The 25,442-nt window shown below is 40.5% G+C and overlaps 9 protein-coding genes, 1 long non-coding RNA gene and 1 other non-coding gene across 11 annotated transcripts; 8 read left to right on the top strand and 3 right to left on the bottom strand.

The window, feature by feature from the left end:
- Positions 1 to 69: 69 nt before the first annotated feature.
- LOC124197055 lies at positions 70 to 2,122 on the top strand. The gene is made up of 4 exons (XM_046592310.1): positions 70 to 349; positions 410 to 537; positions 595 to 1,417; positions 1,484 to 2,122. The coding sequence occupies exons 1-4, from the start codon at positions 212 to 214 to the stop codon at positions 1,850 to 1,852; spliced, it is 1,458 nt and encodes a 485-aa protein (XP_046448266.1). The 5' UTR covers positions 70 to 211; the 3' UTR covers positions 1,853 to 2,122.
- On the bottom strand, positions 2,063 to 3,839 carry LOC124197057 (phosphatidylinositol glycan anchor biosynthesis class U protein-like). The gene is made up of 6 exons (XM_046592311.1): positions 3,614 to 3,839; positions 3,341 to 3,540; positions 2,849 to 3,279; positions 2,508 to 2,776; positions 2,300 to 2,442; positions 2,063 to 2,230 (listed from the first exon to the last, which is right to left on the bottom strand). The coding sequence occupies exons 1-6, from the start codon at positions 3,738 to 3,740 to the stop codon at positions 2,120 to 2,122; spliced, it is 1,281 nt and encodes a 426-aa protein (XP_046448267.1). The 5' UTR covers positions 3,741 to 3,839; the 3' UTR covers positions 2,063 to 2,119.
- Positions 3,840 to 4,226: 387 nt separating this feature from the next.
- On the top strand, positions 4,227 to 4,905 carry LOC124197062. Its single transcript, XR_006875950.1, has 2 exons — positions 4,227 to 4,412; positions 4,508 to 4,905. It is a non-coding gene; the product is annotated as an uncharacterized LOC124197062 (long non-coding RNA).
- A 568-nt stretch (positions 4,906 to 5,473) lies between these two features.
- Positions 5,474 to 6,540, top strand: LOC124197061. Its single transcript, XM_046592315.1, has 3 exons — positions 5,474 to 5,641; positions 5,709 to 5,920; positions 6,002 to 6,540. The coding sequence occupies exons 1-3, from the start codon at positions 5,477 to 5,479 to the stop codon at positions 6,393 to 6,395; spliced, it is 771 nt and encodes a 256-aa protein (XP_046448271.1). The 5' UTR covers positions 5,474 to 5,476; the 3' UTR covers positions 6,396 to 6,540.
- Positions 6,541 to 8,501: 1,961 nt separating this feature from the next.
- LOC124197063 lies at positions 8,502 to 9,510 on the top strand. The gene is made up of 3 exons (XM_046592316.1): positions 8,502 to 8,663; positions 8,738 to 8,919; positions 8,988 to 9,510. Exons 1-3 carry the CDS (start codon positions 8,592 to 8,594, stop codon positions 9,289 to 9,291), a joined length of 558 nt encoding a protein of 185 aa, XP_046448272.1. The 5' UTR covers positions 8,502 to 8,591; the 3' UTR covers positions 9,292 to 9,510.
- Positions 9,511 to 10,184: 674 nt separating this feature from the next.
- On the top strand, positions 10,185 to 11,151 carry LOC124197064. The gene is made up of 3 exons (XM_046592317.1): positions 10,185 to 10,397; positions 10,471 to 10,691; positions 10,761 to 11,151. Exons 1-3 carry the CDS (start codon positions 10,305 to 10,307, stop codon positions 11,080 to 11,082), a joined length of 636 nt encoding a protein of 211 aa, XP_046448273.1. The 5' UTR covers positions 10,185 to 10,304; the 3' UTR covers positions 11,083 to 11,151.
- Positions 11,152 to 15,265: 4,114 nt separating this feature from the next.
- Positions 15,266 to 16,305, top strand: LOC124197065. Its single transcript, XM_046592318.1, has 3 exons — positions 15,266 to 15,391; positions 15,506 to 15,693; positions 15,773 to 16,305. The coding sequence occupies exons 1-3, from the start codon at positions 15,323 to 15,325 to the stop codon at positions 16,110 to 16,112; spliced, it is 597 nt and encodes a 198-aa protein (XP_046448274.1). The 5' UTR covers positions 15,266 to 15,322; the 3' UTR covers positions 16,113 to 16,305.
- Positions 16,306 to 16,797: 492 nt separating this feature from the next.
- LOC124197066 lies at positions 16,798 to 18,302 on the top strand. The gene is made up of 3 exons (XM_046592319.1): positions 16,798 to 16,942; positions 17,019 to 17,203; positions 17,283 to 18,302. Exons 1-3 carry the CDS (start codon positions 16,865 to 16,867, stop codon positions 17,617 to 17,619), a joined length of 600 nt encoding a protein of 199 aa, XP_046448275.1. The 5' UTR covers positions 16,798 to 16,864; the 3' UTR covers positions 17,620 to 18,302.
- A 1,982-nt stretch (positions 18,303 to 20,284) lies between these two features.
- LOC124197067 (cuticle protein 18.7-like) lies at positions 20,285 to 21,437 on the bottom strand. Its single transcript, XM_046592320.1, has 2 exons — positions 21,292 to 21,437; positions 20,285 to 21,224 (listed from the first exon to the last, which is right to left on the bottom strand). Exons 1-2 carry the CDS (start codon positions 21,301 to 21,303, stop codon positions 20,424 to 20,426), a joined length of 813 nt encoding a protein of 270 aa, XP_046448276.1. The 5' UTR covers positions 21,304 to 21,437; the 3' UTR covers positions 20,285 to 20,423.
- An 829-nt stretch (positions 21,438 to 22,266) lies between these two features.
- Trnar-ucu lies at positions 22,267 to 22,350 on the top strand. The gene is given in 2 exon segments: positions 22,267 to 22,303; positions 22,315 to 22,350. It is a non-coding gene; the product is annotated as a tRNA-Arg (tRNA).
- Positions 22,351 to 22,486: 136 nt separating this feature from the next.
- Positions 22,487 to 23,840, bottom strand: LOC124197069 (pupal cuticle protein-like). The gene is made up of 2 exons (XM_046592321.1): positions 23,746 to 23,840; positions 22,487 to 23,655 (listed from the first exon to the last, which is right to left on the bottom strand). Exons 1-2 carry the CDS (start codon positions 23,755 to 23,757, stop codon positions 22,651 to 22,653), a joined length of 1,017 nt encoding a protein of 338 aa, XP_046448277.1. The 5' UTR covers positions 23,758 to 23,840; the 3' UTR covers positions 22,487 to 22,650.
- Between the last annotated feature and the right edge of the window lie 1,602 nt (positions 23,841 to 25,442).

Consider the following 25,442-nt stretch of genomic DNA (forward strand, 5'->3'; position numbering starts at 1 on the left):
GTTTGTTTTGATGTGTGTTGAGCCATCTATCGTTCAGATTTTACACTTTTTTAAATGTCGCCTTAGGGCTCTAGCAGAATATGAGTCAACAAGTTGTGCAAAAAGAATTGAAATCTAGATAACCGAAGCGAGGCGCACAAATGCTCGTCAGTTTTGTAATCTGAACTGAACTAACGAGCTATCCAGCTGTGGAATCAGATTTTATCAGGTGATGGCGTCCAAGTCTGGTAACGACGAGGACGAAAAAGATTTTTTAGTATGTGGAATCTGCATGGATTATTATGATGACGGCGTTCGTACACCGAAGATACTAGAATGCTTTCATTCCTGCTGCATAACATGTTTAAAGGTAATCTTTCAAGCCAAAAATGTGAAAATTCTGCTGTATTTAATTTCTAAATGTCATTAGTTGCAAGCGGTAACATCAATCATAACATGTCCATACTGTCGTCAAGAGACTAAAATTAAAAATAGAGTGGAAAACATGGTAACCAACTTTTACATCATGCCAAGTGTCCAAAAACTCATGATCAAGAGGTATTTTATTGTATCCCTTTATAATTTATGTGAAACTGTAATTATTTTCATGTTCAGGAAGAGCATTGAACAAATGATAGCAAAGACGAAGGACAACTGGGCTGAAGCGATTGCTACACGGCGTGATGCCCAATCAAAACTGAAAATGGTCCAGGATTCTTTGAAAATGATTGAAAACATGATTATCCAGAAGTCAGAAGACAACAATGAAAAGATTGTTATACTGCAATCACTTTTGGAAGACCCATTTTGTAAGCAAGACATAGAAGAACTCTTGGCTTCACAAGCAAAGTGTGAATCTGATCACATGCTTTCCAAACAAGAACTTTCATCAGCCAACTTAACTTTGAACCCTTTACTGGAAATAGAGGATTTTGTTTGCTGCTTATCATTGAAAAATAACACTAATGGAACCAAGTTCAGCATTAAAGCTTTGGAGAACAAGACACTATCTTTCAGTAACAAATCTCTTCAAGGGCCTGTTATGGGTTTGTTCCAATCAATTCTGAGCTTCCTGTTGGTTCAGTTGAGAGAAGAAAACCTCTGGAAAGAAGATGGCACCCAAGATGGAACTGACCAAGCACAAGCTTGTGCAACGAATCTAATGAACGGAAACAGTATTTCTAATCAGGAAAAGTTACTTCCCGCATTTATTAATTACTACGACAATGATACGTCATCTGAAGAAATTTCCGGGTCAGAAAACTCTTCGGGAGATGGACATCAAATGTGCTACATGCAATTTAGAATCAATAACACTATCCAGCCGAAAGTCGTCTTTCGCCTCAATTTCGACGAGGCCCCCATGATGAGCAGGCGTTTCATGAATTACTGTACCGGTTCCGGTGGTCTATCTTACAAGGAATGCTCCATATTTATGGTAAATTGATTAAATTTAAATAAGCTGCTTTTGTTTCTGTCATTATTTATTTACTTTTCCCTTTAGAATAAAAGTGGAGAATCCTTTACTGCTGGAAAATATGAAGACTTGGAAACGCTACAAGATCAGGACGGATTTGCTGGTTTATTGCCTATGGGGTGGCAGGATGGAAGAACACAGCGTTTCATTGCCGACCAATCAACTCTGGACGAGTCTGTAGGTGCCCTACGTATGCGTCATCGCGGAAGGACGATTGGAGGCGTCTACGTTTGCTCAGAGTTCTCCGTCATATGCCGTGATCATCCCAACAACAGCCAGATGACCACCGTCTTCGGTTACGTGCATAGCGGCATTGAAATATGTCAGCAAATCAGTCGGCTGAACCTCGAAGAAAACCCCGTCACCATACACGCGTGCGGAGAATGGTTTCCGTAGACCAGACATAAAATCGTAGTCCTACCGACAAATTCTCAACTTCTTAAATTCCAATTTTTTTACTACTAGACGACGAAAACATACACCGATGATGTTTTGGAAATACTCTCCATAATAAATACGGAGAGGACAATTATGATTCGGTGGATGTGTCGTCGATGGAGAGGAGTGAGAAATAATTACTTCGGTAGTAGAATTACATTAGTTAAATTAGCATAGAGAAAAGTGGCTGTATATGATGACAATAATAATACACAATCATGGCCATCATTCCAAGACTAGCATTCCTTCTTTACCGTTGATTTTTAAGTCGATACCGTGTTTGAGATGGTAGTCATATTTTGCTTGGGCGAACAGTACATCCGTCAGAAGAAAAATCTGCAATAACAGTTGAATGTAAAATGAATGAATTCGAATGGCGTGACAAGTTTTACTTTAAATTTATACCTGAGCTGTAGCAAATGCCAGCGTAGTGGCAAAGAAGAAATTCGCATTTGCAGAACCAGTGTAGATCCACAGGTACCAAAGGATGGGACTTAGGACCGAAGTCACCAAGAAAATGCAGCCAACGATGAAAGAGTGCCTAAAATCTGCAGGAATGTTTTGCTGTTAAAACAGGATTTCAATTAGTAATGGTAAAGCGGTATTAACTTACAAGGGACTAGGTGATTCCAAAGGGGTAAGAGGGCTAAGTAGAATCCGACGTCACCTATCGAAGGGTAGGATTTGAAAATGGCCATGATGGCGCACAGAGTGAAACTCAGCAAAGGAACGTTATCATCGAATCGTATAGCAAGTGGAATGACGTAGATGAAAGGGTTGAGTTGGAATACGTAAGTAAAGAATAGATAAAAATGGTCAAACATCTCGGTGAAAAAGTACCAGAAGAGACCGATATTGGGTGTCAAATCAGGCACCTTCAAGCTGTAAAAAAGAAAAGAATGACAAGAGAATATTTATAAAATCTTAAATAACATAAAATATAAAACAACTTACATGCAACCATAAGTAGATTCGATGAACCGCCAGCTTCCCGTTGAATGGTAAGAGAACCACAGCAATAATGCTGTAAAGAATGCAAAGCTGAAGATGGTCAGAAAGACTGACTTGAACAATTGCTTCTCCTTGGCTGTTGCGATGGCAATGGGTACCACGAGCATAACTGGATAAAAACTCTGGTGGGAGGCAAAGGCAAGACAGCAAGTTGAGAGCAATCTGGACTTCTTGGCCATTGCCAGTAGTGTCAAGGATAGGATCAAATTTGCAAAGACTGTGGTGGTCATCGCTACACAGCTACACACTATGTACGGGTTCAACAGGTAAGCAGCTGTGACATACTGGGGAACTTTAGCAACTTCTTCTTTCTTCAGCGTAATCTTTTTGGCATCTTTATGGTAAGTTTTCTTTTTGTTCTGCTGATCTTTAACCTGAATTGAATTATGAATTAATTAATCATATGAGTAGAAAGGAAAACAAATCGGTACTTACAATATCTTGGAAAAATATCCTGGTTGCTTCAGTCAACACAAATGCAGTAAGGACATCACACAAAATGAATACTGCTTGCAGGACATTGAAATTCAGTTTCAATAAATAAGTATAGAAAACGAGCCCCGTTGGAGTTTCATGGAACACATCTCCTTCGTAAGGAGATTGAGCCCTCTGATGGAGATAAGCACCTTCAATCACTAGAAAATAAACAAAATGAGTTGAAAGGAAAAGGAGAGGTGCAATCGACGTTTCTGTAGCTTTTCTTCTTACCTCGCTTCCACGAATTCAGTGGAGTCGAAATTTCCACTCTATCCGACAGCGAGTCGTGAAATCCCGAATTGAACAACCATGCACGTATTATTACACCTAAAGCATTACTTTTCCATGAACTGGGCATTTCCAAAGACCGCCGGGTGCGTCACTTTAGAACGCTGGTGTTGCTGGATGTTGACAGAATCACAAGCAGACGACGTTACATCTTGAAAATTTGTGTTATGCCAATTGATTTGCAGTTGCTCTATGCGGTATTTGGTCGATTTTAGTGTTTCATTGAATTTGAACGTGAATCTGATTATATATCTTTCTTTATGCCAATGTGCAATGAGTGATCTTATTATCTAAATTGTTAATACCTAATAGTAATATAATAAACAATTCTCGAAAGATTTTTTAACATTTTTATTTTAGGTCATTCACATTCAGCGCTATCCGAAATCAAAGTTCCAGATAAACATTAATAAATCTGATCGGTCAATGGACTCAATGCCCTTGAACTTGCTCGAGCTAAAATTACTATCATGCCTATTGCAGGGATGGTTTAAAATTTATCTCAGCTCGTGTCGTTGATCCTTTAACTTTCAAAAGTGAACTTGCACAAAGGATGAAAAGTTGAAAGGTCCACCACTCAAACAGGTAAAGTAAATAGGCGTTTTTACAACACACAGAGGCCATGGTATAAAACGCGAAACACTTGTTCACATTTCAACATTCATCCAACTACATTCTTCCTCTTCAGTCAACTAGCCAAAGTGTTAAAAAAACAAGGAAAATGTTGCAAAACTCCATGCTTGTAAGTACTTAACACAATGACCCTTAAGAATTCAAATTGAATTTTTGTATTTTGTTTTATAACATTTTTTTAATGTTTGAATTTTGTTATCCCAGCGATTCGCCTTTGTGTTGGTCTTATTGTGCGTCCTATCCTCTTACTCGGCGATGGCGTGTGATTGCAATTATCACAGCGGCGGTTGCTCGATTAGCAAGCCTGCTTCTTCGGGAAATGCCTGCAAATGCTCCTACAAAGGATTTTACACTTGCAGTGGAAGCCAAACAGGTTGCCGGGATCCCACATCGCCTTACTGCAAAAATCCCGATACCTCTATTCAATCCTGTTTCCTGGGTGGCGGCGATTGCGGCGGTTACTAATAATTGGCGCTCTCATCAACCGAGTCAATTGTCATTTTGTGTGCCAATTATTTATGAGAAATGCCAATTTGGAACGCATTGCAATAGTTTCCAATCAATTTTATGTTATGGGAAAAATACACACGCTTTAAAATCAACTTTGATTCTTTATTTAGTATAAAAATAACTGTATGGACATAATAACAGAAATTGTATAGTCTGAAATGTCACTTGGTTTTAATTCAACTGATCAAATAAGCCATTAAATACCAGTTCAGCTTCCCAGAGTAAACACAAGACTTGGCATCCCGTTTTCACAAGGCCAGCTCGCGTTCTTATGTATGTACATATTACTTGAAACAAAACAACATTTGGCCTAGTTCAGATCGCTGTCGGCCGGCAAATACCAGAAGTACAACATCAGTTGGCTGTCATCGTGTATAATAGTAACGACTAGAAAGCCAGACGTTGCGACAAGAACAAGAATGTGGATACATACATAATGTATAATGCGATGAGTAACTGGGACACATCTTGAATGATTTCTTTCGATTGTGGAATGAGTCGTTGAACTTTCCGAGAGAACAAAAAATGTATCCGACATACAATAGCGAAAATCAGGTTTATAGACGGGAAATAGTTGGTTGAGTATTTCATGTAGAATAATACGAAGCCTACACTGTACATCAAGGAGGATGTCATTTATAAAAACTGGGAGGACAAGACTCGATGGCAATCAGATTGACAGTGAATTTTGTGCCATCCGGACCCAGTCTAAATACAGTGAAGTGCAGTGTCCAGGAAAAAATGAACTGGGAAATTAATATTTCTTTCATTTGTTTCCTGCTGATGACATTCTCTGGTACCACAAATGGACGCAACAATCGAGTCACAGTATAAGTTCACCATTGAATGGTTAAATATTTATCTACCATTTTGTAATGTCATTTGAGTTGGACAGATAATCAGGATGGTGACCACTACGTCGGTGTACACGAGTACGACGACGGCAGGTACCGTCTGCTTTAAGATTACCTCCAAACCAGGTGACCCTCCAGTCACGCAGTGCCGCAAACGTCGACAGTTCTGGATCGAAGATCCGATTTTCTTCTCAGCGCCGGAAGAGCAGCAACTGCTGGCTCAGTTTCACATCCAGCCGACCAAAATTCTCCAGTAATAATAGTTCCAACTCTTATCATCTCAATTCTGAATTTGATTCACTTGTACCTAAGTTGCATCACTTTTAATTGACAGGGTTAAACCGACTGCGGTGCCACGTTTCAAGAGCAGCTTCCAACATCCGGAATTGGACGATAATTACGATTCCGGATCACTAACCAATTTGGCACCGTCCCAATCCCTAGAGTCTTCCTTTTACCTACCAGAAAGTGATTTGGATTACGACCACATCAGGGTCTACTATCCTCCACCGCCGCTATTTCTCCGCCGAGTTTGGAACTATGTCTCTGACGACATGTACCGATGGTTTGGCAATCTCGGCACCAGCAGCACTACGAGAAGGACCAGGAGCACCGTCACCTTCACCAGGACCAAGACGCTGACGGAAAACGAGGTGACCACCAAGACCAACACGATCGCCATTTCCGGATGCACTCCCAGTCCGCTGCCCTTCGATGTCTGTGTCTAAATTGAATTTCTCTTTAACAGTCACCTCATTATTAACGATCTATAAATTAATTGGCCTGAATTAAATTAAACTAAAATAATATATTCACTATCAAATTGTTTCCTGTCAAATAATACAGCTATTGCTATACGAACATTATTTGCAACGGAAGGAGATAACAAACAATCCATGCGCAATTCATTTGATTTCTATTTGAACCAGTTATCTGGCAAACCAGATCTTCTTCCAAACTTGACTTTAGCGTTATTATTATTATGAGATGACAAGTGAAAAGTAGTTCTTGCTCTACATTGGACAATTCAGGGAGAATAAGTTTTCCAGTCCTTTTTGTTTTTTTAAATATTCAAATCTCAATTTGCTGTGTCTGTTACCGCCCAACAACATCCGGGTCCGCCCTCCTTATAACACGACTCCAATCCCATATGTGTCGTATACCCGTTTGAAACGTTGAGGTGGGCAAGCCGGGGGCTATATCGACGGGAATGAAAAATGTTTGGAAACTTTACCGACACACTTAAAAGAGTTCGGGTCGGATACTGGCCCAGAATTTTCATCTTCAAAACGAATTGCGTAAGTCAGTTCACCGAGTGCTGCGTAACTGAGTATGGTAAACCGAAAGAAAAGCAACCGACATTTGGTTGGAAACCAGTTAGCCAGCTCTTATAGAATGCAAAGTCATCATGCCGAGAGAAACAGGTTTGTTGTTTGTTTTGTTTTTTTTTTGAAAAGGTTGACATTAAATATTCCTAAAGCCGAAGTAAACCAACAACATTATTCATTGTCTTCTAGATTTAGACTGCTGCCGATGACTTGGGTTAGTTTAATTTCCAATCTCATTTGTTTTGTCTAACGAGTTAACAGTATTGGCACAAATCTGAATAAACCTCTAGCCAACGACGAGATTGATTCACCGGTAACTTTGACTCCGGGACACTCCGGGATTTTCCCCTCCCTTTTTCAAAAATTTCCAACTGGATGATGAGTTTAACGGAATGCCAATTCGTGATTCATTTCTTTGCAGGGCGGACTTTATAATTGAAATGCAAAAAGATGTTTCACTTAAATATTGGTAAGACAAATCAGTTAACTGTAACTATTTCTTCCTACTTTTATATATGTTTAAATTAAACCCTAGACAACGTCATAAAATCTAGCGACAATAAAACAACTCGATTTAAAAAAGGCCTCAGAATAAACTGGTTTGGAATCAATAAAAAAAAACTCGTCCACTTTAGTCTAATCAGTCGACATTCCCAACTAACATTTCTTTCTTTTTAAACATTCACCTGCGATGGTGCGTACAACCATCTTCACTTATTCTGCCTATTGGCAACTGTTTAGCGAAGCTATTTTCTGCGACAGTAGATCTCGTAAAGTTAAATACACACAACACTGGCAGATCCTGTAATCAAACTAGCATCAACCAGGTGCAAAAAAAAAACAAATAATTGAATAATTCTACTCTAATTAGAACGAAGCGACAGCTCGTGATGGGAATACGGAAAACAGATTTTGATGCCAAACTTGAATAAAGTTCCGTTTCCATTATAGAGACTTCAATTAAGTGACCACCTTGATATCCTTTCTAGTTAAATATATAAGGCTGGATGGATGAATGCCCAGTCCACTTGCTTTTTAGAATTTTACAGTTATATTAAGTTGATATAGCGGCATTTCCTAATGTGAACATTGGAATCCAAACATGCTTAGTGGGAGTCAACTCATCCAGACCGAATATAATATTCCAGTTGACCCAGGCCATACATGTGCATACGTAAATAACAAGAAACCGATGGAATCTATATCCAATTTCGAAATGTTTAAATCTCTACCTGCTGCTGGTGCAACAATGAATTTTCTTCAAGGGATAATGAGAGATGGGAGTAAACCAAAAACAAACAAAATTCAAAACCTGTCCCTTAGTTATATATTACTATTCAAATTGAAAACTAATATCATCAGACAAAAAACTCGTCCACACGCCATTCAATCAATTTGAATAGAAAACAAGTTTTTACAGTGCGCATCGCAATTTGAATATGAAATACACGACTTGCTCACGTATAGACTTCGGTACCCAGTCATACAAAGTGGACAGGTATAAAAACAGGCCCCATCAGACTGTTGGCTAACGTCGAGTGAAGAGGGACCCAATTACAAACATTGTGTGCACGGATATTTTTATTTAACTACAAAATGACTGCCATCATCTTGAAATCTTTGGTGTTGCTGGCGATTTGTGTTACTTTGAACGGGCAACGGATAACGGTAGATTCTTCGACTTATTCACCTGAAATGTTGCGCAACTTTTTGTGAATGATGCGAATATTTAATACATTTAGATTATGCGGCCGACAACTACGACGACCACATTAACAGTTACGACAACGGCAAAGACCAACTGCCTTAAGCTGAATGGCGTACTCACGCCATGCCGGAAACGTCGACAGTTCTGGGTGGAGGAACCAATCATCTTGATGGCACCACCTGAGCCCTTATTCATCCAACCCACCAACCCTTTCCGGTAAACGAAATTTTCAAATCGAAATATTTTCCCGCTTTTTTATTTCAAATTTTCGAATTTTCCAACAGGGTGGAGCCGACTGCGGTGACGATGGATTTCCTGGAAAATGATCAGTTCCATTCCGGATTGAGTAGAGACGTTTACCTCCACCCATCCATCCTGACACCTGCGAATAATTACATCAACTTTCTCAATTTGGACAATATGTACCGGAACGATCTCATTCAAAGGCAGAGCACAAGGACGACTAAACGAACCATCATGTACACGAGGACGAGAACCGTCACGGAAAACGAAACGACCACCAAGACCAACACGATCGCCATTTCCGGCTGCACTCCCAGTCCGCTGCCCTTCGATGTCTGTGTCTAAATTGTTTGATGTTTTAATTATTATTATTTTCGCAGCCAATTGGAATGATATCACCAAAGTTTTACAAAATTTCATTTTTTTATCCTAAAAAATTATTATTATTTTTTGAGCTATTAAAGAATTATTTTACGACGGAAAAAAAAAATTATTATTACATCGAATTTGACTTCTCTTTCTCCTAGCTTTCGCAGTGCGATAATAAAAAAATATTCAACAAAAGACATGCGCATTCTACACAATCTTTTTTGGGCTCTTGATGAATCGGTGTTGATTCTTTTAACAAACAAAAATCATGTTAAATTTGATACTACTGGTCTTTCTGGTTGGTCAACTGTCGACAGCCTTCCCATCGAATTACAGTCACTTATTTTATTTTTGTTTTTTAATTCAGCCCGAGTTCAACAATCTTCGGACGACCTTATAGGGACAGCAGTCAAATGCGCATACCTTTAGAATTATTCCAATACATCCAAATGTATTGAAAGCTCCGATAGATAAAGGACAGGTTTTTTTTCCGGTCATCTGCCATCTGTATTTCTAGACACTCGTGTATTATTTTCGGTCGTGCAGTTTGCGTGAATGAAAAAGCTGAAAATCACCAGCCGAACGCCCTTCACCTACATGATAAAAATCCATTCCACTTTTCCTAATAGCTCTCTAGCGAACTACAGCCTAGCTAGATTTATTAAGTTTGATTTTTGGCTTCTGCGCCAATTAAAAATTGAATTAAAATTTTCACGCCAGGTATTTGATTGATGCGCTAACTTATTAATTAAAAATAATGTCAAGCGACCAGAATAGGACACAGGCGGAGGTGGAACTGGAACTGAACAATTGACAATCAAAAAAAGCTACTTATTTGTTATCTACTTCAACTGTTGCGACATCTTGAAACGAGTGTTAATGAAAACTGATATAAAGCACGGCAAACAATCAACTCGGCTGACACATTTCGTGCGGCTCTTTCACGCTCCGCATCTCCCCCAGAATAATTCCACACCGGAAACGACATCATGAGAACGGCGGAGAAGATGGTCCGCTTGGTTTCAACTCTGCTGTTGTGGCTGGCCATTTCAACCGTCAGCCATGGCCACCGCCGCAAATACGTAAGTCTCTCTCCAATTGCATTTGAACGAAACCCCCTAAACTTGAAATTAAAACGTTTGGCTTATAATACAGACGACCATTACAATGACTTTAGTGTCCACATTGACGACGACTACGACCAAAGCGACCAACTCCGTCTGCGCCTCCGTGTCCAGCACCGATTCGTCCGTGCCGGTGACGGCCTGTCGCCGGCGTCGGCAGCACTGGATCGACATTCCGCTTTACATAGCGCTGGATGAGGATGTCGACGACCAACTGTCTCAATTTTTCATCCATCCGACCGCCCCTTTACAGTAAATTTGCATCACAATTTTACATTTTCCTTCCGCATTACTTTGAATTTGAATTAATTTAATCGACAGGGTGGAACCCACCGCAGAGCCGTGGGGGTGGTTCAAGACCGATGACGAATTAGATTCCATCCAAATTGATAATCCGCCAGTTAATCCTTCCCATTCCATCGAGCCTTCTTGGTTCTATTCGGATGAGGACGAATTCGAGCCGCAGATTATCGGAAGATTGGCCGGCCGTTTGGGGTACCGGAGACGGCGCCGGAAGACCGTCATCGTCACCTCGACCAAAATGACGACATCCACCAAGACGGAGACGACTTACACGTCCACCAAAACGTTCGCCATCTCGGGTTGCACGCCCAGTTCATTACCCTACAACTACTGCTCGTGAAAAGTTCAAAATCAACTTTGAAATATTTATTATTCGTCTTAATAAATTGAATAACCAAAGAGGAAAAAAGGCCTATCTATACTGTAATCGGAGATGATACTATTCAATTGCAGGCGTGTTTCTTTCCTAGTGTTATCTAAATGTTTCCCGTTGACGATTATAAGATAAGACAATTTGAATAAGCGACAGAAGGAAATAACTTGAACTGAATCGGCTCTAATCTAATACGGTACACATCTTTTGTTGCCGCCAGTTTGATATGTATTTGTTTGTGTACTTTGACACTGACATATCCGTATATACTGTAACGTTATGTTTAGTCTTGCAGGTTGACTGTCACAGTAGCTTTTAGAAATCATTAAATAACTTTGCATCGCAAGTCAAAGCGGCGAAAAGAAAAGCCAAAACCAAAAAAGGAAACCAGTTTCTAGGATGGAAAAACCCTATTTGAATTATAATGACTGGAGCTCATTGATGCAAATTTGTTCGCATCAATTGTCGACGACGAATCAGGTTTCAAGCGAACAAATCTCAGTTATTCTATGGCAGCTATATAAACTCAAAGGAGAGGACCACAAACGAGACAAATTGATTCACAAGGTGCAAGCGATCAGGTCGACACACAATTTGTTGCGTTTCTATTTAAAACTAACAGCGCTCTCCATCACCACCACCAATGGCCAACGATTGACGGTAATGATAACTTTCACGATTATACAGTTAACGTAGTTTCCGGTGTTGGTGACGGTGTGTGTCCCTCTTGGTCGAAAAAATTTAGAGAGTTGCACTTAAAGTTCAAATATTTTGGAATTGGATTATTTACACCCACAGACAAAGTTGTGAGATACAATCCCGGACCTGTGATCTGAAGTCGTTCTACAAACGAGTTATATTTAATGAGCCCTTACTGAGACAAACAAAAACGGCAAGAGAAAACAGTTCCAGTCAATGGAATAGCTCAGGAATAATCGTATTCCTTACTATCTGTAACGATTTAAAACCAAAGCCATCACCAAACAGCCAAAAAGAGAAGAAAAGAAAAACATTTTTCCTACCTTTAAGCCTGGGAAATGCAGCCAGGCATCCACAGTTGCTCCATCCGCTGAAGGAGTTGAATTACAGCAGACAGGATAGGGTAAAAAGGGTGTCCTCGTGAATACACCCACACTCACATGGGTGTACACGAGGACATTTACAGAAAGGGAAAGAAGAGCTCGTAACTCGACGACCGGCATCGGTAGTTTCTCCAATCCAAACGGGATGCTGTTTATCTAAATCAAAGTTAAAAATGGTTATTACAAAACTTTCGCAGAAACAACAAGGAAGGAAAGATTGAATATGAGACGGTGGGTAAACCCTAACTTTTAAAAAACAGATATTTAAGGTTTTCACGTAATGACTTCACGTGTACAAGTCATGCATCTTTAAAATGTCTAGCAGTTCACAGGAATAAAAGTAACGAAAATTCTTACCCAGACGTTGACACTGAGATTATTGCTGGTGACTCGTGAGACAGACAGACTGATGTCATACCGGCACATGATGGCTGGCTCAGTCTTCAAATCTGCACAAAGAAAAACAAGGTTAGTACATAGTGCAAACAAACTGCCATGCATCAACAGGAAGCATGTAACATTATAAATGCTAGTCAGGAACAATACATTTCACAAATTTTTAACAGGTTTCTTCTTCTACTTAAACTCCCATAATCATTCTCTTGATAATCTTAGTTTTATTTACCTACAAAACAGCATACAAATACCATGCGAACACGAGTTACACGACGACACAAATTTTGTGATTGTTGTGCAAGCAGACGACACTAATATTCTAATTAGCTTCTTCTTTTAAAAAATATCGATAGAAATGATTAAAAATCGACCTGTGAATGAAGTGTTGGGAGACAAGAATTGTGCGAATATTACAAAATGAATAAATTTGTTTCATTTTCCAGATTCGTGTTACGTGTGGCTACTGGTGTAAAAACACGTTGAGAAGCTGAGCTAATGAACAGGTTTCCTCACACAAATGTATTGCGGTTGGACTCTACAGAACTGGAAGAAAAGCGAAGAAAAGACGACACAAACGAAAGCTAATTTGTCTATTTTACAAGTTATATCACTAGCTAAACTAACCAGCGATGTCTGTCAAAGATTTTTAAAACTCGGCAAATAAACTGGAAACTGGAATGACGAATATCATTTTGTCAATTTCTCGACCTCAACACATCTCGAGAAAGGCGATCTCGCAGCTCTTGATTTTTGACATGGCGTTTAACCAGCTCATCTCCGATGGACGGCTGTTGTTATTATACTGTCGATCTGCATATAATTTAACTATTTTATTATCGAATCATCTTTACGAAGTGACGGTTCAGCATCGAGATGGACAGGGGCAATAAACTCGTTTAACTGTGCGGGCCAACAAGAATTTCCTACCGATAACTTTATAGAAAATGCTGCCAGAAAAGCTGGTTTAAAGATTCAAATCGAACCTATATGTTGTAGCCTATAGGGTTCGGTTCCCGATGGAAGCTATAAAAGACCGGGAGAGTCCAGCACACCGAACAGATCAACGACGACCAGTACATCTCCCAGTTCTTTATACGACCGACCCACAGCATTTTACCGTAAGACGCGCTAATTTGACTATTACTTTCCGTTTAATCCAATTGACTATTATTTAATCTTTCCCTTCGGTATAGGGTCGAACCGACGGTAGTCCCTGGTCCAGCGTTCAAGGACGATGAAGATTATTCGTCGCCATTCGATGTTGTTTCGTCTCAGTACGTGAATGATGAGCCGTCCGCGTTCAAAACGACGGGCGATTATTATTTCCAACCGCGAATTTATTTCGCCGAGCTGGCCAACTTCTTTGCCAATTTGTTCCGAACTACTTTGATTGAATTTGTCACCAGAACAATTAAGACGAGAACGGTGACTAGAACGTCGACCGAAACGACCACCAATTCGTTTTTCCTGTCCGGTTGCACTCCGAGTCCTTTTCCTTTTCTTATTTGCAAGTGAAATTCCCAGTTGGCCAGTCAGTGAAAAATTCTAATGCAACTCTATTTATATAGTTCTTTTTTAATACTAAATATTGACAGAAATTTTTAAAATTATCTTGAAATAAAATGTGTAGATATTTTGTTTTACCAAATAATTTATTAAACGTAATTGATCCGTTGAATAAGTGGCTTGAACATTTAGTCTCGTTAACTGTGACGACCAAATACATAATATCTTCGATCCAATATCATTTTTATTGAGATATAAGAAAACACCAATATTTGATTCAAACAAAAAACCATTAACCTGAAATGAAATAGCGAACCGAAACCGGTTGTGTTCTTATATGAAACAAACGAGCTATTTCACAATTAAGAATCTCATCGCGATAGTCGAGCAAATATACGAATGGCGAAAAAGGCAATTTACCCCGGAGTAGGGACACAAGCTCTTTTGCCAAGAAACGACCAGCTATGGTGCTAATATATTCACTGTTATATAGTCAAACTCATTTCAAAATGAATCTTATATTTACATTCTCTTCGAAATTCAGAACCTTGAATAACAACCACCGGTGATGGGCTATACGTGACGGTCAACACGTATACAAGGATATTCATACTATACTTGATTCCACCCTCGGATAATACACAGGTGTGCTCCAATAATTTGAAAAAGACTCTAACCGGTCTTCATTATACTGAATAGCTAATGGGGTGTATGCCAAATTAAAAACTGCGTACAACAACACACGATGATGTAAACTTGAAAGGAGTGAACAGATTTGGTGTTATTTAGACCACGCTTTCTTGTTGCTTTCCCCCGCCGATAAGTGTCGCACACCACTGTTTTTGTTAGCCAGGTTAATTATAATGTATAACAGGAGAGCTTCTGATGACTTCTGTGTGGCGGGCGTGGGGTACGTGGCATCCAAAAATGTAGGGCGATTAAAGCTCTCCGAAGCGCACAATGCGACACGAAAAAAATGAATAATAATATCATTGTATAGACGGTAGACCAATGGAAGAAGAACATCATTAAATATTTATAACCAGTATCTGCTTGCGAAATATGATTGAAAGAAAAGCAGGTTTTCTAGGTTATTATAGATTCATTGCGCGATATGTACGCATGCATAACACCTATAAAACCTAGGTGAAACATTACCCCTTACCAGATTGTTTCCAGCCTTTGCGACGTAAAGAATAACTTGTGACAAACGTTATAGAAAAATGAAATACGGAATTACCATTGTTTGTTGTCTCTTGATGGCCATGTCCGCAAATGGACACAGACATACGGTATGATGGAAATCCTGTGTTTCTATTTTGCCAGTGCTCTATGTCGATTTAATATTGCATTTCGTGATTAAGTCTAATTATTTTTGTGATGTTGTCTTGTTGGTGGAATTATAGAAATTTAGTATTCGGACCGAAATGACGACGATCACCAGGACGGTGCTGACGACCACGGTGTGCGTTATTTTGGCCGAAGATCCCATGTCCGTCTGTCGTAGGCGTCGCCAGTTATGGATGGAACAAGAGCCTGAATTTTTTTGGATACCGGAAGAGCAATTCTTCATCCAGCCAACCCATATTTTCCAGTATAAGATCTAATCATTCCTGCTGAATTGTGTAGAAATTCGTTTCCGTATCATTTTTTAACACCGTTCATGTTTTAAGGGTGGAGCCGACGGAACTTCCGTCGCCATGGTTCAGAGACGACGACGATCAGCAACATTTCCCGTTTGATGCCAATGTCCGCTTCAATATGGCTCATCACGACATTCAGCCTTCGCTGCTGACTTCTATGAGCGAACACCAAAGGAAAATTCCGTTCAAATCGTCCAACAACCGAATCAAAAATCCTTTCAACCCAAACGGCAAACACGGATACAAGAAAAGTAGAGTTACAGTCACCTTTACCAAACCGACGACCGAGATTGAAATGACGACCAAAACCCACAGCCTAGGCGTTTCCGGTTGCACGATATCACCGTTTCCTTACGACGTTTGTGTCTGAGCAAATGCGATTTTATCTCTCTCTTTAATTGGCCAGCAAGTCCTGTTAATTGGATGTCCAGAATTCTTCCATAGATAACTAGTAGGCCTAACTACATTTATTTTGCAAATTTCACCGTTAAAGTTTTTATTATTTGTCCTAAATTTATTATTATCGTTATGTAATTTCTGTTATTCGGAATAATAATATATTTTTTTTTAAATGAGGAATAAAATTTGATCTTATTCACTCCCGAAAATCGTGCATGGCAACACTGCTGACCAAATAACGCAAAATAACAAAATAAAAAGTCAAATGAAATTTCTATAATCAAAAAGTTTGGAGCAGAACCAGAACACATTCACCAGACCAGACATGGCAATTGCTCTGGTTTTCATGTCCAGCGGGGAGTGATGGATGCGCGACTTTGCGTGATTGTATCGCCCAGCAAGTATAGATGCGCAATGTGAATACTTGATCAGGCTGCCTATATATCCATATTCTATGACACATATATACTCGCGCTTATATGCTAAATACCGGTCCCATTATTATAACCTGCTTGCGAACTCACTTCTAGTAGGCTACCTCCCAAAAAAGACTTGCAAGTTGTTGCAACTGCGATATATAGCCAGAAGGAGCTTTGATACATGAAGTAGTACATATATAAGCACCGTGAGATGTTATAAAACTCGATCGGGAAGAGCAGAATTTTGGCAGATCGACTAGAACCTTTGTGGTTGGAAGATTGCAAGTTGAGCTTTTATTCACAAATGCTGGATTACAATATCACGATGCTGGCCTTCATTTTGCTGGCTTTGGCGCTCTGTACAAACGGACAACTTTACACGGTAAAATTTGTGCAAATCTGTTTCCGGTTGACCGTTTTGCTATTTTATAATTGCTGTTCATTTGGTAAAATTGCAGAAGTACAGCGTGAAAACCGAAATGTCAACTTTTACAAAGACAATACTGACGAGCACGGTTTGTGCCAGTTTAGAAGTTAATCCCATGCCCGTCTGTCGTAGGCGTATGCATGCATGGATCGAAGAGCCAATAATGCGTTGGTCGCCGGATGGACAACAATTCATCCAACCAACCAACGTTTTCCAGTAAAGCTATTATATTTCTTACCGTTAAATTTGGAATTCATTTCTTCATTTTTCTACCGTTAATTTATTGTTTATGTAGGGTGGAGCCGACTGCTGCTGCTGTTCCATGGTTCAGGGACGCCCAAAATTCCGGATTTGCTGATGAGAATTATTTGTACTACTGGAATTTAGCCAACGCCGTTCAACCTTCGTTGCTGATGCCTGTAAGCGATTTGTATAGGCAAATTCCATTTGAATCGGTGCTGATGGCCAACGGAGCCGAGGAAAATTTAGCGCAAAACCGACAAATGAAAACTACAATTGTTTTAACTTACACAAAACCGACTACGGAGCTGGAGACAACCACTAAAACGCAAACGATTAAAATATCCGGCTGCACGCCAGTTCCGTTTCCTTATGATGTCTGCCTCCCCTAATTATAATAGAAAATGAAATCTGGTCCGGCTATAATTTCCTTTTTATTAACTTGCTATAACAAATTCTAATTGATGTAATATCTCGACAAGTTAAACAATTCATATTGTTGAATTTTCAAAATAGTGTAAAGTGCTTAACGTTCATTTCGTTACATAATATTTAATTAGAGTTGGATCAAATTCTATAAAAATTGGATTGGACTCTATATGAATAATTTAGAGGAATAATCAAACCAGAACGTTTTCTCTGTACTGATTTGGCTATACTGTCCTCTTGGCGTTTTTATTAGATCGTTCACCTCTGTATTCCATGTGTGTTATCAATTCATTTGATCAGTATATAAAATTTAAAAGATGTGCCACGTCGAGATGACCCGAGCAATGGCAGCTGCTTTTTTTAATTTCACTGAGAACCAGTTTGGATGTCCAAATTGAAAATTAGGAACAACTATACCAGTAAAAAAAAATTATACAAAGCGAATGCATTAAAAAAATGGTCACGTAAGTAATAAAACCGGTCAAAAAACTCCCGAGACACAAACACAAATTTTATTCGACCATCACAGTCAGAATTGCTGTCTTCCCTGTGCTATTGGTTAGAGCAGCACTCGTCCAACAAGTTCATTTTTTATTTGATTCAGTTGATGTTTCCTCTATAGCCATTGTAAATATTTAACAGGCGACTACCTTTGCACGTAACAAGTTTAGTTTTTAAGAGCAGATGGGCCGATCCATTTAAATGGTGACTGTATAACTGTTTTACTATATTGCATTACAGTATTTCTATAACCTTACAAAGAAAGACATGAAAGGCGATGGTTTCAAAGATATAATATAACCAGTCCAGCTCATATGAATTCGTGTACAGCCACTTGGTATACTCCTTATTATGGATGTGTTGCAATCATACCCAGGCTGATGAGCAGCGACATTTCTTTCATTTCAATTCGATTGTTATTCGTCGTATATTTTACCGTCGGAACCGCTAGCATTTATTCGAAATCAGTGGAATGGAATCAAACTATTCTGATGGACAAATACACAGAAATTCTAATTTGTTGTGAACTTGTGAACGTGATTCAAACAGATCGTTCACCTCTGCTTGTTTGGAAAAGTAACTGACGACACATTCGTGTCAAGAATTCTCCTTGTTCACGCAGGTTGCCAGTAAAAACGTAAAAACTTATATCAATTCATTCCATCGGATGGCACTGCACCGCACTGCACACAAAGGAGTGACTCAGAGAAAAAAAGAATCGTGACCCGAATGAGAACAGAAATGTTGACTTAAACTTGTTCTGAACGGTCGGCATGAAAATGAGGGGCAGCACCAGGGCAGCACCAAACGAATAGAAAACTGAATGAAATAGAAAACAAGTCTGGGAGTCTGGGGCTATCGGTGGTTTCTATTTTTCTCCGGGGGGTCTCTGATTGCTCACCTGGATAGGCCAGGAGACTCTAAAAGTCTAAAATGTAATTAATGGAACTGATTATTATTATTGATGTTGAATAGGCCACCTTGTAGAGCGTTGACAGTTACTTTTCAGAATTTCGACACTTGGAAAAAATCTCAAAAACATTTTTAAAAGAAAGAGAAGTGATCCGATTTGACTTGTAGTCACAACGCCGACTGACAATCAACTATTACTTCGATTTCGGATTTCCTATTTTTTTAAATTATTGATTAGAATTATTTTTAATTTAATTAATTTAATTAATTATTTTAATTATTTTATTTTGATTATATTATTTTAATTTATTTTAACAATATCGGTCGGCCATTTTCTGTTAACTCACAAACTCAAAAGTAGGGGTGAGGGTGCGAGAAACGATCCATGATGGCCGCCAAAGTTATGGAGGGAAGGGTAAGAAAAGATTCCATGATGGCCGCCAAGACGACAGGAGGAAGGGTGCGAAAACGATCCATGATGGCCGCCAATAGGCGCCAAATCTTTTCAAAGAAAAGAAGACAACAGTTTAGTCTTTGTCGACGTTTGGTGTGAATCGGACGCATTGGTGAAATGTTTATGTTCTCTCGTCGTGTTTATAATTTAAAACCCACGTGACGTGAAATTTACTGCTGTGTTTGTATACTTTTGCTTTGATGCAAGTTTTTGGATTCGGCGACTCAACTTTAATTTCACCAAATTCGTTGTGGAGCAGAAAGTCAACCGGAATGAGACCCAGAGCAGAGCCATTCCAGAGCACCAAAAATGGCAAGTGATGTTGAATTCAATTCGATTCGTAAGTAAAACATTCTAAGTGATTCATGGCCACACAACATATTATGTTTAATTAGATATGTTTAGGTTAAGTTCATTAAGCAGTATTTTCATAACTGTTGGTCTGCAATCGTTAACTGTCTTTGGGGCAATTTTGAATGATGATTGGGTATGATAATTTTAAAGTTTATAAGCATACCTTTTTTATTTCCATTGTTTTTGTTTTTTCACAAGCGTGTGGTATGACGAACGAAATGCTCACGAGTTCGTGCCGATTCAGGTTGCTGCAGTACAGAGATATGGAAAAGTGTTGATGGTAGATGGCAGTACTGTGCTTATTTTCTCCTTTTTGAGGTTCTGCTAAACTAAATTCCCTTTATGAGTTTTATTTCAAAGTTGCACTTAGTTTTCCCAATTTCCCATTGAAAACATTAACGTCCATATTATGAAAAGAAGCGTTCGGTTTATTTTTGTTCAATTTCGAAATGAATCGGTATTGGAAAGATAATTCAGGTGTGTACATTGCGACTAATAGCTGACATAGCCATCTCTATAGACATGTTTCAGATCTGTGATGTTGATTTAACCTCGGGCAGTGGCGTGAGCGAGAGCGGCCATGTGAGCAGCACGGGCAGCGGCGACCTCGGCCGTTTCCTGAACGGGTTGGGGCATACCGAACGGCATGTTGGCATAACGGGCCGGGAGTAAAGTCATGGGAAATCCGTTGGCGGTTGCGGCGGCGTTGTAGGCGCGGTAATGCTCGATGGTGGCGGCCATTACTTCGGGAGTGTCTTGAACGGATCGTTTACCACGAGCGGCAGCTAGAGCGGCCATATGGGCAGCACGGGCAGCAGCGACTTCGGGAGTGTCCTGGACGGGCTGTGGGGGACCCCAAACGGCAACGGGTTCCAAATGGCGAAGGCTGGAAACGACTCCATTAGCGGCGGCAGCGGCGGCGTGAGCGCGGACATGTTCGAGTTTGGCAGCGGCCACATCGGGGGCATCTGCGATGGATCGTTTGCCGCGAGCGGCGGCAGCGGCGTGAGCGGCAAAATGAGCGGCACGAGCAGCAGCAACTTCGTTGGTGTAAAGAGTTGGAAGAGAAGTAACAACTCCGTTGGCAGCGGCAGCGGCGGCGTAAGCGCGGTAGTGCTCAACTTTAGCGGCCCAGACTTCGGGACTGTCGGGAATCGATCGTCGTCCACGAGCAGCAGCAGCGTGAGCGGCCATGTGAGAAGCCCTTGCGGCGGCTACTTCCGCCGTCTCCTGTGCTGGTGGCTGGAGAGCGGAATAAGGGAAGTAGAGGTAAGGATTGTAGTTCCATCCACTTGGGTTCTGCTGAGCGGATGCAAAGCAAACCACACCCAAAAGCACTGCGAGAATCTGATTCGAAAAATTCAAATGGTGAGTCGATTGAAATTATCTTTAAGAGAAGAGGTTGAAAACTTACGTAGATCTTCATGTCGTTTCGCTTAAGAGATTGTGAGCTGGTGGAATTCGGAGTGGAATTAACGAAAATCTAAGAGATACCAGGGCCTTTATATACCACAGCTGATTTTGAATTGCTGATGGTTGCGCCGCCAGCAAGGTCTTTACTGTTGAAAAAAAAAAAAGATTGACTTCTTCCGCATCTCAACCATGTGATTATCAATTTGAACAGCTCGAAACCTGTTTCTTTATTTCCCATTTTACCAATCTATTACATCGATCCAATCCGGCTGCTACCGCTTATGTGTTGGGGTGTGGTTATTCAAAAATCCATCTCGTATATCATGAACTTGAATTGACACTTCTAGAAACAACTCGAGTCGTCAAAATGTAAAACCAAACGTAAGCAATCGTCCACGCAGCCCCGGTGGCCTCGTCAACCCCAAAAGTAGAGTTAACAATAAAAACGTGAAAGTAAAAGTATACCATCCCAACTCCAGTTGTCTTATTTAGAACTGCATCAATGTTTTATTGGCAGTATGCGTGATATAGATTTAGCGCTCTTTGGTATGCTGAATTTGGCACTTGACAACCGTTTGAAAAATTGTTCCTTGAATCGCACCGGGTAACAGTTGAACTTGGCACAATTCAAATATTTCTCCGAATCGTACATTAGTAGTAGCATCAATCACGAATGGTAGCCTTGCCATTCACCCATTTGAAAATTGCTTTACTCTTTTTATGGTTAGTATTGAACCAGAGTCTATTCATCATGACCATAAAATTGTAGAGCCATAAAAGAAAATGATTGAATCTCTTTATTTTGACAAAGAATGATTGAATGTCGCAGCGAATCAAGCCTTGGAAAATCATCAACCCATATTTGAACAATTCTTAATGAATTCAAAATTTGAAATTTTATTGTCATGAATCCATATTTGAACTGTTATTAATTAAATTCAAAATTTTACAACCTTATTTGTTGTCTAGAAAATATGGTCGTGTGGCCTAACGGATAAGGCGTCGGACTTCTAACTTGTCAGCAATCCGAAAATTGCGGGTTCGAATCCCGCCACGATTAACTTGAATTTTAATCTAGTCTCTTAAAATTTGCTGCCATCAATTCTTTAGTCTTTATGACACAAGTTTCATTGGGAAGAATTCCTTTGCATAAAAATAATTAGGTAATAGACGGTGTACTAGTAATTAGCAAATACTCATAATGCATTTTATTAGACGGCTGGTTTGAGTGAAAGTTTCACTATTATGCAAAAGGTTTACAATGTTCAATTTACAGCAATTTCTTTTAATGTTTTTAGAAAACAGAAAACAATGAGGGAGGATTGGAAGATGACTGTGTGGAGCTGTTTGGCAACAAGATTCAACCGGAGCGGACGGCGGCTTCGTTGAATGCGCGGAAGAAGGCCAATTTGGCTGCGTAAACTTCGGGTGTGTCCTGGATGACGGCCGGTTGGCTCCACACGGGGACGGGAGTTGGGAGCGGCTGAACGGCGACAACTTTGGCAACTCGGGCGGCGGCAACAGCGTGGGCGGCAAGGTGAGCACGACGGGCAGCGGCAACTTCGGGAGTCTCTTGAACCTGTTGGGGCATACCGAACGGCATGTTGGCATAACGGGCCGGCAGGTAAGCCATGATTCCGTTAGCGGCGGCTGCGGCGTTGTAGGCGCGGTAATGCTCGATGGTGGCCGCCATCACTTCGGGAGTGTCAGCGATGGAGCGTTTACCGCGAGCGGCAGCCAAAGCGGCCATGTGGGCAGCACGAGCAGCGGCGACTTCGGGAGTGTCCTGGACGGGCTGTGGTGGTCCCCAAACGGCAACGGGTTCCAAATGGCGAAGGCTGGAAACGACTCCATTAGCGGCGGCAGCGACGGCGTGAGCGCGGACATGTTCGAGTTTGGCAGCGGCCACATCGGGGGCATCTTGGATGGATCTTTTACCGCGGGCGGCAGCATGGATGGCCAAATGAGCGGCACGAGCTGCAGCTACTTCCGGTGTATCTTGAACGGGTTGCGGGACTCCCCATCCGACGACTTGCAGAGGTGGAAGGGTCGAAACGACTCCATTGGCGGCAGCAGCGGCCGAATGGGCGCGGTAATGTTCGACTTTAGCGGCCCAAACTTCGGGAGTGTCCAAAACAGCACCGGGTTGTCCCCAAACAGGAACGGACTGAGCGGCGATGACTCGTGATCCTCTGGCGGAAGCGTGAGCAGCAGCGTGAGTGGCACGGGCGGCGACGACTTCGGCCGTTTCCTGTACGGGCGCCGGTTGGGCGGTGTAAGGGTAGTAAAGGAAGGGATTGTAATTGAAACCAGCCGGGAACTGGGCAGAGACGGCACATGCCATCAAAACGACAACGACAGCCACCTATGATTATAGAATTGAGCAGTTCAAAATGGAATTAATTTCTTCCAAATCGTTACATCATTTGATAAAATAGAATTCGATTTCACTTACTGAGGTTTTCATGTCGACTCGCTTATTAGTTGTAGAAGCGCAGAAGGAGACGAGAGTGGATTGAAGACTGGAGCAAATAGTCCGTCCTTTTATACGTCGTTGCCTCCATGACTGGGAATCTCTTTAGCCTTCCCAGTAGGAAGCAACTAGTGCAATCATCCAAGGACACGATTTTTTTAGGGCAAACATCCGAATTTCTCGATTGTGTTAGGTTAGAAAAGTTTGACGGCCACACCTTCTATTGCCACTAGCACGATGATTAGACTTGATCCATTTTTTGATTTTCTAGACTTCTTCCTGTGTTGCTGGACACACAGGATCTCGAGGCTGAACTCTCTCTCCTAGTGATGGGATGTCCGTGAAAAAGTTGACGGACCGCCTTGACTAGGACGAGAGACACTGATGGCGACCTTTCACTTATTCAAATCTGGCCTCGCATCATGTAGGGATTGAATGTGTCGCCAGAAAAATCTCAACTATTATTTGATTGTTTTTAGTTTTTTAAACTGTTTGAATCTATACGTTATTACGTATTTGAATTGCAAATTCAAATGTATCACTGCCCAGTGTTTTGAGATCACTCCGAATTAATCAAAATGAATTTTATTCTTCTTCAAGGACTCTAAATAATTGATGGGATAGGCTAGACGATGGCGCATGTTGATGGCCAGCCCAAAAAGCCAACCGCCCAGATGACTTTTATGATGTGCAAGGTCGCATTTGACTTGTGCTGCCGGCAAAGAATATAAGGCCATTTTTTGGTCTATTATTTTCGGCTATAACACGCGCTCAGTCTATAGTACAATCTCCTATATCATTAAACGCAATTCAGGATTTTTCTATTGTTTTGTTAATCACAGAGTTCGTCGATGATTGAAGGAAAATAATAATTGTCATCGTCCAACCACGCCCAGATTGATGCAATCTCAAGGTCGTCGTTTTATTTTTGAAATCACTGGAAATTTGACTAAATCAGATCGTTTGCCTTAGCGATCAGACTCTGATTAATACAAATCACGACTAGATTTTCAGCGAAGACTAAAGACAATTAATCTTGAATGAAATGTTGATCAAGGTACACAAGGAGACACATTTGATTCAATGATTTCCAGTGAATTAGATAACAGATCCCCATCGTATTTCCGTAAATTGTTTGACACAGAAATTCGATAAAATCTTGTTGTCCAATCGGCTATAACTTATTTGAGATTGACAGTATAATCAATTAATCGGGCGGAACCTTTTGTTTCCAGTCGATTAAGTGGGACCATCTATTTTATCGCTATAGTTTTTCTCAGAAATCCCAGCAGCAGTGACCAGACGGAAAAGGATGTGCCTCACCATATATAAGTTGGCGAAAGTAGGTGGGTATATAATAATATGCAAAAGTTGTTCAGCATCAAATTGGTTTTTTTTTTCTCTAGGATAGTCCACATACAATCGGCTCTATATTATGCAAGAACAAAAAGAACGACCTTGCATTCATTTGCCCGAATGCCTTTGAATTGTCATGATTATATGACGTCATTTCAAAAGTGAATGCGCGCGTGGAATTGCTGGAATCGCACTGGAGGCAAGGTCGTGTAGCAATCAACAATCCAATCAGACCCTATACGATCATGAAATTTAAAATAAAAATACTTGCAACCATCAAAACGGGTATGTGAATTTAATTTTTAATTAGAATTTAAAGAAAA

Source organism: Daphnia pulex, chromosome 7 (genome assembly GCF_021134715.1).
Source record: "Daphnia pulex isolate KAP4 chromosome 7, ASM2113471v1".
In the NCBI taxonomy this organism is placed as follows: Eukaryota; Metazoa; Arthropoda; class Branchiopoda; order Diplostraca; family Daphniidae; genus Daphnia; species Daphnia pulex.